Source organism: Ranitomeya imitator, chromosome 3 (genome assembly GCF_032444005.1).
Source record: "Ranitomeya imitator isolate aRanImi1 chromosome 3, aRanImi1.pri, whole genome shotgun sequence".
NCBI classification, from domain to species: Eukaryota; Metazoa; Chordata; class Amphibia; order Anura; family Dendrobatidae; genus Ranitomeya; species Ranitomeya imitator.
In genome coordinates this window covers 435641766-435653974 of record NC_091284.1, presented here as the reverse complement: position 1 = coordinate 435653974, position 12209 = coordinate 435641766, and the positions used below count along the sequence as shown (strand labels likewise).

Below are 12209 nucleotides of genomic sequence, written 5' to 3'. Positions count from 1 at the left end.
TTTTCCCCTTTACATCAGGGTGGTTCAGAACACAGGTGTGGACATGGACATTCAGGGTCTGTTCTCTTTGATGGATAATCTCGCTATAAATGTACAGAATATTCAAGATTTAGTGGTTCAGAATCCTATGTTAGAACCTAAAATTCCTATTCCTGAGTTATTTTCTGGAGATAGAGCTAAGTTTTTGAATTTTAAAAATAATTGTAAACTATTTCTGGCTTTGAAACCCCGCTCCTCTGGTGACCCAGTTCAACAAGTTAAGATCATTATTTCTTTATTACGTGGCGACCCTCAAGACTGGGCATTTTCCCTTGCGCCAGGAGATCCTGCATTATGTAATATTGATGCGTTTTTTCTGGCGCTCGGATTGCTGTACGATGAACCTAATTCAGTGGATCAGGCAGAGAAAAATTTGCTGGCTCTGTGTCAGGGTCAGGATGAGATAGAGATTTATTGTCAGAAGTTTAGAAAGTGGTCCGTGCTCACTCAATGGAATGAATGTGCGCTGGCAGCTATTTTCAGAAAGGGTCTCTCTGAAGCCCTTAAGGATGTCATGGTGGGATTTCCTATGCCTGCTGGACTGAATGAGTCTATGTCTTTGGCCATTCAGATCGGTCGACGCTTGCGTGAGCGTAAATCTGTGCATCATTTGGCGGTATTATCTGAGCATAAACCTGAGCCTATGCAGTGCGATAGGACTTTGACCAGAGCTGAAAGGCAAGAACACAGACGTCAGAATGGGCTGTGTTTCTACTGTGGTGATTCCACTCATGCTATCTCCGATTGTCCTAAGCGCACTAAGCGGTTCCCTAGGTCTGCCACCATTGGTACGGTACAGTCGAAATTTCTTTTGTCCGTTACTTTGATCTGCTCTTTGTCTTCCTATTCTGTCATGGCATTTGTGGATTCAGGCGCTGCCCTGAATTTGATGGACTTGGAGTTTGCTAGGCGCTGTGGGTTTGTCTTGGAGCCCTTGCAGTGTCCTATTCCATTGAGAGGAATTGATGCTACACCTTTGGCCAAGAATAAGCCTCAGTATTGGACCCAGCTGACCATGTGCATGGCTCCTGCACACCAGGAGGATATTCGCTTTCTGGTGTGGCATAATCTGCATGATGTGGTCGTGTTGGGGTTGCCATGGCTACAAGTCCATAACCCAGTATTAGATTGGAAATCAATGTCTGTGTCCAGCTGGGGTTGTCAGGGGGTACATGGTGATGTTCCATTTCTGTCTATCTCATCATCCACCCCTTCTGAGGTCCCAGAGTTCTTGTCTGATTACCGGGATGTAACATAGTAACATAGTAACATAGTTAGTAAGGCCGAAAAAAGACATTTGTCCATCCAGTTCAGCCTATATTCCATCATAATAAATCCCCAGATCTACGTCCTTCTACAGAACCTAATTGTATGATTCAATATTGTTCTGCTCCAGGAAGACATCCAGGCCTCTCTTGAACCCCTCGACTGAGTTCGCCATCACCACCTCCTCAGGCAAGCAATTCCAGATTCTCACTGCCCTAACAGTAAAGAATCCTCTTCTATGTTGGTGGAAAAACCTTCTCTCCTCCAGACGCAAAGAATGCCCCCTTGTGCCCGTCACCTTCCTTGGTATAAACAGATCCTCAGCGAGATATTTGTATTGTCCCCTTATATACTTATACATGGTTATTAGATCGCCCCTCAGTCGTCTTTTTTCTAGACTAAATAATCCTAATTTCGCTAATCTATCTGGGTATTGTAGTTCTCCCATCCCCTTTATTAATTTTGTTGCCCTCCTTTGTACTCTCTCTAGTTCCATTATATCCTTCCTGAGCACCGGTGCCCAAAACTGGACACAGTACTCCATGTGCGGTCTAACTAGGGATTTGTACAGAGGCAGTATAATGCTCTCATCATGTGTATCCAGACCTCTTTTAATGCACCCCATGATCCTGTTTGCCTTGGCAGCTGCTGCCTGGCACTGGCTGCTCCAGGTAAGTTTATCATTAACTAGGATCCCCAAGTCCTTCTCCCTGTCAGATTTACCCAGTGGTTTCCCGTTTAGTGTGTAATGGTGATATTGATTCCTTCTTCCCATGTGTATAACCTTACATTTATCATTGTTAAACCTCATCTGCCACCTTTCAGCCCAAGTTTCCAACTTATCCAGATCCATCTGTAGCAGAATACTATCTTCTCTTGTATTAACTGCTTTACATAGTTTTGTATCATCTGCAAAAATCGATATTTTACTGTGTAAACCTTCTACCAGATCATTAATGAATATGTTGAAGAGAACAGGTCCCAATACTGACCCCTGCGGTACCCCACTGGTCACAGCGACCCAGTTAGAGACTATACCATTTATAACCACCCTCTGCTTTTGTATCACTAAGCCAGTTACTAACCCATTTACACACATTTTCCCCCAGACCAAGCATTCTCATTTTGTGTACCAACCTCTTGTGCGGCACGGTATCAAACGCTTTGGAAAAATCGAGATATACCACGTCCAATGACTCACCGTGGTCCAGCCTATAGCTTACCTCTTCATAAAAACTGATTAGATTGGTTTGACAGGAGCGATTTCTCATAAACCCATGCTGATATGGAGTTAAACAGTTATTCTCATTGAGATAATCCAGAATAACATCCCTCAGAAACCCTTCAAATATTTTACCAACAATAGAGGTTAGACTTACTGGCCTATAATTTCCAGGTTCACTTTTAGAGCCCTTTTTGAATATTGGCACCACATTTGCTATGCGCCAATCCTGCGGAACAGACCCTGTCGCTATAGAGTCCCTAAAAATAAGAAATAATGGTTTATCTATTACATTACTTAGTTCTCTTAGTACTCGTGGGTGTATGCCATCCGGACCCGGAGATTTATCTATTTTAATCTTATTTAGCCGGTTTCGCACCTCTTCTTGGGTTAGATTGGTGACCCTTAATATAGGGTTTTCATTGTTTCTTGGGATTTCACCTAGCATTTCATTTTCCACCGTGAATACCGTGGAGAAGAAGGTGTTTAATATGTTAGCTTTTTCCTCGTCATCTACAACCATTCTTTCCTCACTATTTTTTAAGGGCCTACATTTTCGGTTTTTATTCTTTTACTATTGATATAGTTGAAGAACAGTTTGGGATTAGTTTTACTCTCCTTAGCAATGTGCTTCTCTGTTTCCTTTTTGGCAGCTTTAATTAGTTTTTTAGATAAAGTATTTTTCTCCCTATAGTTTTTTAGAGCTTCAATGGTGCCATCCTGCTTTAGTAGTGCAAATGCTTTCTTTTTACTGTTAATTGCCTGTCTTACTTCTTTGTTTAGCCACATTGGGTTTTTCCTATTTCTAGTCCTTTTATTCCCACAAGGTATAAACCGCTTACACTGCCTATTTAGGATTCGATGAGCCCAAGTCCAATGCCCTACCTCCGCATAGGGATTGTGATTGTGCTATCGATTTGATTCCTGGTAGTAAGTTTCCTAAGGGTCGACTGTTTAATTTATCTGTACCTGAGCACGCCGCTATGCGGAGTTACGTGAAGGAGTCTTTGGAGAAGGGTCATATTCGCCCGTCATCGTCGCAATTGGGAGCGGGGTTCTTTTTTGTGGCCAAGAAGGATGGTTCGCTGAGACCTTGTATTGATTACCGCCTTCTAAATAAAATTACGGTCAAATTTCAGTACCCCTTGCCGCTGCTGTCTGATTTGTTTGCTCGGATTAAGGGGGCTAGTTGGTTCACCAAGATAGATCTTCGTGGTGCATATAATCTTGTGCGCATTAAACGGGGCGATGAATGGAAAACAGCATTTAATACGCCCGAAGGCCATTTTGAGTACCTGGTTATGCCATTCGGGCTTTCTAATGCTCCATCAGTGTTTCAGTCCTTTATGCATGACATCTTCCGAGAGTACCTGGATACATTCCTGATTGTATACTTGGATGATATTTTGGTCTTCTCGGATGATTGGGAGTCTCATGTGAAGCAGGTCAGAATGGTGTTCCAGGTCCTGCGTGCTAATTCTTTGTTTGTGAAGGGGTCAAAGTGTCTCTTTGGTGTTCAGAAGGTTTCATTTTTGGGGTTCATTTTTTCTCCTTCTACTATCGAGATGGACCCTGTTAAAGTTCAGGCCATTTATGATTGGACTCAGGAAACATCTCTGGAGAGTCTGCAGAAGTTCCTGGGCTTTGCTAATTTTTATCGTCGCTTCATCAATAATTTTTCTAGTATTGCTAAACCGTTGACTGATTTAACCAAGAAGGGTGCTGATGTGGTCAATTGGTCTTCTGCTGCTGTGGAAGCTTTTCAGGAGTTGAAGCGTCGTTTTTCTTCTGCCCCTGTGTTGTGCCAACCAGATGTTTCGCTTCCGTTCCAGGTCGAGGTTGATGCTTCTGAAATTGGAGCAGGGGCTGTTTTGTCGCAGAGAAGTTCTGATTGCTCGGTGATGAAACCATGCGCCTTCTTTTCCAGGAAATTTTCGCCTGCTGAGCGAAATTATGATGTTGGCAATCGAGAGTTGCTAGCCATGAAGTGGGCATTCGAGGAGTGGCGTCATTGGCTTGAAGGAGCTAAGCATCGCGTGGTGGTCTTGACTGATCACAAGAACTTGACTTATCTTGAGTCTGCCAAACGGTTGAATCCTAGACAGGCTCGTTGGTCGCTGTTTTTCTCCCGTTTTGACTTTGTGGTTTCGTACCTTCCGGGCTCTAAAAATGTGAAGGCGGATGCCCTGTCTAGGAGTTTTGTGCCCGATTCTCCGGGTTTGCCTGAGCCGGTGGGTGTTCTCAAAGAGGGGGTAATTTTGTCTGCCATCTCCCCTGATTTGCGGCGGGTGCTGCAAAAATTTCAGGCTAATAGACCTGACCGTTGCCCAGCGGAGAAACTGTTTGTCCCTGATAGGTGGAGGAATAAAGTTATCTCTGAGGTTCATTGTTCGGTGTTGGCTGGTCATCCTGGAATCTTTGGTACCAGAGATTTGGTGGCTAGATCCTTTTGGTGGCCGTCTCTGTCGCGGGATGTGCGTTCTTTCGTGCAGTCCTGTGGGATTTGTGCTCGGGCTAAGCCCTGCTGTTCTCGTGCCAGTGGGTTGCTTTTGCCCTTGCCGGTCCCGAAGAGGCCTTGGACACATATCTCTATGGATTTTATTTCGGATCTCCCCATCTCTCAAAGAATGTCGGTCATTTGGGTGGTTTGTGATCGCTTCTCTAAGATGGTCCATTTGGTGCCCTTGTCTAAATTGCCTTCCTCCTCTGATTTGGTGCCATTGTTTTTCCATCATGTGGTTCGTTTACATGGCATTCCAGAGAACATCATTTCTGACAGAGATTCCCAGTTTGTTTCGAGGTTTTGGCGAGCCTTTTGTGCTAGGATGGGCATTGATTTGTCTTTTTCCTCGGCTTTCCATCCTCAGACAAATGGCCAGACTGAACGAACCAATCAGACCTTGGAAACATATCTGAGATGTTTTGTTTCTGCTGATCAGGATGATTAGGTGTCCTTTTTGCCTTTGGCTGAGTTCGCCCTTAATAATCGGGCCAGCTCGGCTACTTTGGTTTCGCCGTTTTTCTGCAATTCTGGGTTCCACCCTCGTTTCTCTTCAGGGCAGGTTGAGTCTTCGGACTGTCCTGGTGTGGATACTGTGATGGATAGGTTGCAGCAGATTTGGACTCATGTAGTGGACAATTTGACTTTGTCCCAGGAGAAGGCTCAACGTTTCGCTAACCGCAGGCGCTGTGTGGGTCCCCGACTTCGTGTTGGGGATTTGGTTTGGTTGTCATCTCGTTATATTCCTATGAAGGTTTCCTCTCCTAAGTTTAAGCCTCGTTTCATTGGTCCATATAGGATTTCTGAGGTTCTTAATCCTGTGTCTTTTCGTTTGACTCTTCCAGCTTCTTTTTCCATCCATAACGTATTCCATAGGTCATTGTTGCGGAGATACGTGGCACCTGTGGTTCCATCTATTGATCCTCCTGCTCCGGTTTTGGTTGAAGGGGAGTTGGAGTATATAGTGGAGAAGATTTTGGGTTCTCGTGTTTCGAGACGGAAACTCCAGTATCTGGTTAAGTGGAAAGGTTATGGTCAGGAAGATAATTCCTGGGTCTTTGCCTCTGATGTCCATGCTGCCGATCTGGTTCGTGCCTTTCATGTGGCTCATCCTGGTCGGCCTGGGGGCTCTGGTGAGGGTTCGGTGACCCCTCCTCAAGGGGGGGTACTGTTGTGAATTCTGTGGCCAAGCTCCCTCCTGTGGTCGTGAGTGGTACTTCGGCTGGTTTTGTCTATGAGCTTCCTTTGGTGGATGAGAGTGGTACTGCGGCTTCTGAGTTTCCTTCCTCAGGTGATGAGGTTAAGTCCTTAGGTGCTGCTCTATTTAACTCCACCTAGTGCTTTGATCCTGGCCTCCAGTCAATGTTCTAGTATTGGTCTTGCTTTCTCCTGGATCGTTCCTGTGGCCTGTCTCTCCTGCATAAGCTAAGTTTTGCTTGTGTTATTTTTGTTTGCTATTTTTTCTGTCCAGCTTGCTATATTGGTTTTCTTGCTTGCTGGAAGCTCTGGGACGCAGAGGGAGCACCTCCGTACCGTTAGTCGGTGCGGAGGGTCTTTTTGCCCCCTCTGCGTGGTTGTTTGCAGGGTTTTGTGTTGACCGCAAAGCAATCCTTCCTATCTTCGGTCTGTTCAGTAAGTTGGGCCTCACTTTGCTAAATCTATATCATCTCTGCGTTTGTATTTTCATCTCAACTCACAGTCATTATATGTGGGGGGCTGCCTTTTCCTTTGGGGTATTTCTCTGAGGCAAGCTAGGCTTATTTTTCTTTCTTAGGGCTAGCTAGTTTCTCAGGCTGTGCTCGAGGCGCATAGGACTGGTCAGGAGCGCTCCACGGCTACCTCTAGTGTGGTTGGATAGGATTAGGGATTGCGGTCAGCAGAGTTCCCACGTCTCAGAGCTCGTCCTATGTTTTTGGTAATTGTCAGGTCACTTTGTGTGCTCTGAAATTCAAGGTCCATTGTGGTTCTGAATTACCTGTTCATAACAGGCCACCATCTTCCCATAACCTTTGGAGTTTCATCAAGCAAATGTTCTATGAGGGTGCGAGGCAGTTCACATCAAAGCAGCTGCTCTGAGAGGCTACTCTGACTTCATGCAAAGAAATACAAGCAGAAACTCTCCAAAATCTCACAAGTTCAATGGATGCAAAAATTGTGAAGGTGATATCAAAGAAGGGGTCCTATGTTAACATGTAACTTGGCCTGTTGGGATGTTTTGGAGTTAAATAGCTTTTTTTGTTCAATGAATGTGACCTCCTAATGCTGCAAATTCCACAAATGAGCATTTTCAGTTCTTTAAAACATATCAAATGTATAGAAATTCTACTGTGCCTAATAATTTGGAACAGTGCATTTTGAGTTTTTATTCATTTTGGAGATTATACTGTTATCACTGGGAGGTTTCTTCAATAAAATTTGATGTATACTCTAACGGGTGATGACTTCTATTAGACTGACTGTCATTAGCACCGACCATTTAGGAAAATCCAAGAGAAATATCATTTGCATAATAATTTGGAACATGGTGTATGTGACCCTGGACATAAAGAAATTGTATACATCATAAAATATATTGATTTCATTAGTGAGATACACTATCCAGGCAAAGGTAAAAGAATGCTACCAATAGGGCACGTTCACACGACTATATTTAAAAAAAAAAAACGAACAGCACTAGGAATTATGTTATACAATGGGGAAGTGCAGAGGAGCGATTTTTTTCACTGACCGAATCTGTGTGTTAACAAATTGCAGCCTGCACTTCTTTCTTCCGTGAATAGATTGAGACTCACCTATTCAAGTCTACGGGTATATGGAAAAAATTAGATGCCACAGAGACACACAGGATAGCATCTGATTTTTACAGGGTTCATTGCAATTCTGTAATTGGTCTTGTAAATGATTAATAGCTGCTGCTGTAAAAGAAAAGGATTGCATGCAGCCTACACTTGGATGACATGTGAGAAAAAAAAAATCAACGATTTTTATACACCCTTACAATTTACCCTTACAGCAAGTCAGTTCATGACATTTCTTCCCATCTTAATATTTCACACTCAACTGTGAGTGGTGCTATTAAAAAGTGGAAGCATTTAGGAACCACAGCAACTTAGAAGAAGAAGACCACGTCAGCAAGTGCTGAGGAGCACAGTTCCTAAAGTTCTCCAATACTCTGATGAGCTCAAAACAGCCCCTGTCACTAATATTAGTAGAAAAACTGTGAGCCGGTTGTCATGACATGGATTTCCATGGACGAGCAGCTGGATGCAAGCCTTACATCACCAAACACAATACTAAGTGTCGGATGGAGTGGTGTAAAACTAATTTGTCACTGGACTTCTGAGCAGTGTCAAAATGTTCTGTGGAGCGACGAATCAAGTCAGCTACTGGAGTGAGATTTCTGGCATAGGGAACGCTACAGATCGTCACAAATTAGACAGGCTGTGTAGTCACACCCCATCCCTCCCCAGCTCCATCCATTAGGGCAGAGCTTGCAGAAACTGGTGTGAAGATGCCAAAAGTAGCAACATTTAGGCATTATTTTTGGCGTTTTTTTAGCATTTTTCCAGGCGGGTTCCAAGTGGAATCGGATTGAAATAGCCCAATATAAACGGTATTTAAAATCATTATTTATATTACCTTCCAAGCAGACTAAATCTAAACCCAAAAAGAAAACAGTTTCTGGTCAGCCATCTACATTATATTAACACTTTAAGACCTTTAAAAAGTATTTGGTTGCTAACGGTGGAGGAAATGGATAAGAGTGTTTCTCATCGACTAACTAAAGGAACATTCTAAACTTAATAGATGCTGAATATCTAAACATTCAACCCATGTTGTCAGCAGTCAGCAAAATAAATTTTGCAAAATATCTATCTGACTTACCGGAAATGAAAGAATTCAAATCAGATTGAAGAGATTTGAACTGGTTAGTGTAGTAGTCTCGCTGTTCTTGTGTTATCCTCCAGGGGTCCTCGGAGTAACTCTCTGAACAGTCCTGTGATTCTCTTTCAAGTGAAAGCGACTGCTGTGAACAGAAATATTTTTTTTTAGAGATATTGCAGCAGGAAACCTGTACAAATAAAATCACCAGGGAACCACAAAAATCAGCTAAATCACAAATGTAAAATTATATAAATCATATACCTAAGATTTAGCTACATTAGCCCTTACAAAGCCCTTACAATTCTCCCATTCCCCGAGACCCACAAACAGACCTGGTGGTGGAGTTGGCATACTCCTGTCCCCACGATGCACTTTCCAGGTCATCCCCCCAGTTCCATCACTCTCATTCCATTCTTTTGAGGTCCACACCATCAGGCTCTTTCATCTCCTCTCCCTCAGTGTAGTGGTCATATACCGGCCCCCAGGCTCACCCACCCACTTCCTGGACCATTTCTCAGCCTAGTTGCGCACTTTATATCATCATAACTCTCAACCTTTATCCTGGGAGACTTCAACATCCCCATTAACAGCCCCACTTCCACATCTGCATCCCAGCTTCTATCACTATCCACTTCTCTCGGCCTCTCACAGCTCTCAATCTCTGAGACACACAAGGGCGGTAACACCCTTGACCTTGACTTTGTCCGGCTCTGTTCAATCTTCTACCTAAAAAACTCACCGCGTTCCCCTCTCTGACCACAACATTCTCTCCTTCACGCTCACAAATCCGCGCCCACCCTAGCACACTCATACCTACCATACATTCAGAATTCTACAAGCCATTAACTCTCATACACTTTCAGACTCCCTACACTCATCACTGTCCCCAATCTCCTCTTTTTCCTGTCCTGATCTGGCTGTACATCACTACAATGACACTCTCAGCAGCAGCACCCTGGATCAAGTAGCTCCCCTCACCCTCAGAACCTCCAAAGACAGAGTAAAACAGCCCTGGCTCACATCGCTAACTCGATTTCTCCAGCAATGCTCTAGGAGTGCTGAACGCTTATGGAGGAAAACTCACACACCAGAAGACGTAATCCACTTCAAATTTATATTAAAAACCTATAACTCGGCCCTTCACCTCGCCAAACTGACCTACTACATCAACCTGATCTCCTCAGTAATCAACAACACCAAGAAACTTTTTGACACCTTTCTCTCCCTCCTCAGGCCAAAAGCCCAAGCCCCTATCACAGACATTTGTGCTGATGACCTGGCCTCCCACTTTATAGAGAAAATAGATAACATCCATCAGGAAATCCGCTCCCAGCCACCAAGTGCTATGACTCCCATCTCTCCCTGAATTTCCACTGGCTCACTCTTCACATTTGATCCCATCACAGAAGTCTCTAGGCCCCTCTATTCTTCTCATCCAAATACATGCACTACCGACCCCATTCCCTTTCATCTCTCTCCCCAGTCATCACAACTCACCTAACTACAATCTTTAATCTCTCCCTCTCCTCAGGCATTTTCCCATCTTCCTTCAAACAATCTATCATTACTCCATTATTAAAGAAACCCGCTCTCGACTCATCCTGCACAAATAACTACAGACCAGTCTCCAATCTCCCCTTCATCTCTAAACTCTTGGAGCGCATGGTCTACTCCTGCTTTACCTGTTACCTCTCCACTCACTCCCACCTAGACCCTTCACTGTCCGGTTTCCACCCCCTACATTCGACAGAAACTGCACTCATCAAAGTGACCAATGACCTTCTGACAGCAAAATATAACAGTGACTATTCTCTGCTCATTCTTCTTGACCTGCAGCTTTCGACACTGTTGACCACCGTCTCCTGCTCTCTAGGCTCCTGTCATTAGGCATTAAGGACACTGCCCTCTGCTGGTTCTCTTCCTACCTTTCTGACCGCTCCAATGCAGTGCTCTATTAATTGGCCTCCCCGTTACTTGACCTTCTTCTCTCCAGTCCATCCTTAATGCAGCAGCCAGGGTTGTCTATCTAGCTAATCGGTATTCAGACGTGTCCGCTCTTCACCAGTTGTTACACTGGCTGCCCAATCATTATAGAATCCAATTCAAAGTACTTGTTCTCACCCACAAAGCTCTCCACAGTGCGGCACCTCCTTACATCTCCTCCCTCATTTCTGTCTATCGGCCTAACCTACCGCTGCGCTCTGCAAACGACTTTTGACTAACCTCTGCACTATTCCATACCTCTCACTCCCGACTACAAGACTTCTCCTGTGCTGTGCCAATCCTCTGGCATGCTCTACCCCAAGATATTAGGACCATCCACAATTTGCATAGTTTTAGGCGCTCCCTCAAAACACATTTGTTCGGAGTGGCCTATCACGTTCCCTAATCAAAGTCATTTTATGTTTAAGTGTGTGTGTGTATCCCATTCACTACTTCCATCTATCCCCCATCCCCTGAAGATGGCGGGACTATCATTGTAAATACACACCTCTACCTTGTATCTCCCCCACCTCATTGTAGATTTGTAAGCTATCACGAGCAGGGTCATCTTATTTTGCTTTAATTATTGTATTGTTCACGTTGTTACTTATGACTGTTGTGTTTGAAACTGTTAAACTGTAAAGTGCTGCGGAATATGTTGGCGTTATATAAATAAAGACTATTATTATAAGTCTTTAATTACAGAATTTGCTACAGCCAATCAAGCATTGGTTACAGAACATGCTGAATGCAAACATAGAATACATAGCAATCAAGCTTTTTTGCAGGGCTATACATACTAAAAGGAACCTGTCATGTTCAAAAAGCTATTCATCAGATAATGTTGTGCTCAAAAGTTTACATACCCGGCAGAATTTTGGCTTTCTTGGCCTTTTTTCAGAGAATATGAATGATAACACCAAAACTTTTTCTTCACTAATGGATAGTGGTTGGGTGAAGCCATTTATTGTCAAACTACTCTGTTTTCTCTTTTTAAATTATAATGACAACAGAAAACATCCAAATGAGCCTGATCAAAAGTTCACATACCCTGGTGATTTTGGCCTGATAGCATGCACAGAAGTTGAGACAAATGGGTTTGAATGGCTACTAAAGGTAACATAATCACCTGTAACCAGTTTGCTTGTAATCTATGTGAGTGCATAAAAGCTGAGTGAGTTTCTGGGATCCAGATAGATTCTTGCATCTTTCATCCAGCCACTGACGTTTCTGGATAGTGAGTCATGGGGAAAGCAAAAGAACTGTCAATGTATCTACAGGAGAAGGTAGTTGAACTGTGTAAAACAGGAAAGG

General features: G+C 43.7%; 1 protein-coding gene across 11 annotated transcripts in view; it reads right to left on the bottom strand.

Moving 5' to 3' along the window:
• REPS2 (RALBP1 associated Eps domain containing 2) overlaps window positions 1–12209 on the bottom strand; it is a 441759-nt gene that overhangs the window by 232651 nt on the left and 196899 nt on the right. For 8 of the 11 annotated variants that reach the window (XR_011319311.1, XM_069757315.1, XM_069757323.1 and 5 more), the window contains one exon: window positions 8913–9054. Coding sequence is in view for 9 of the 11 variants with exons in the window: in XM_069757315.1 (XP_069613416.1) it covers window positions 8913–9054 (142 nt within the window). In the remaining 2 variants the exon portion in view is untranslated. The remainder of the gene's footprint in view (window positions 1–8912; window positions 9055–12209) is intronic. The other 3 variants (XR_011319312.1, XM_069757321.1, XM_069757317.1) reach the window with 1 other exon arrangement.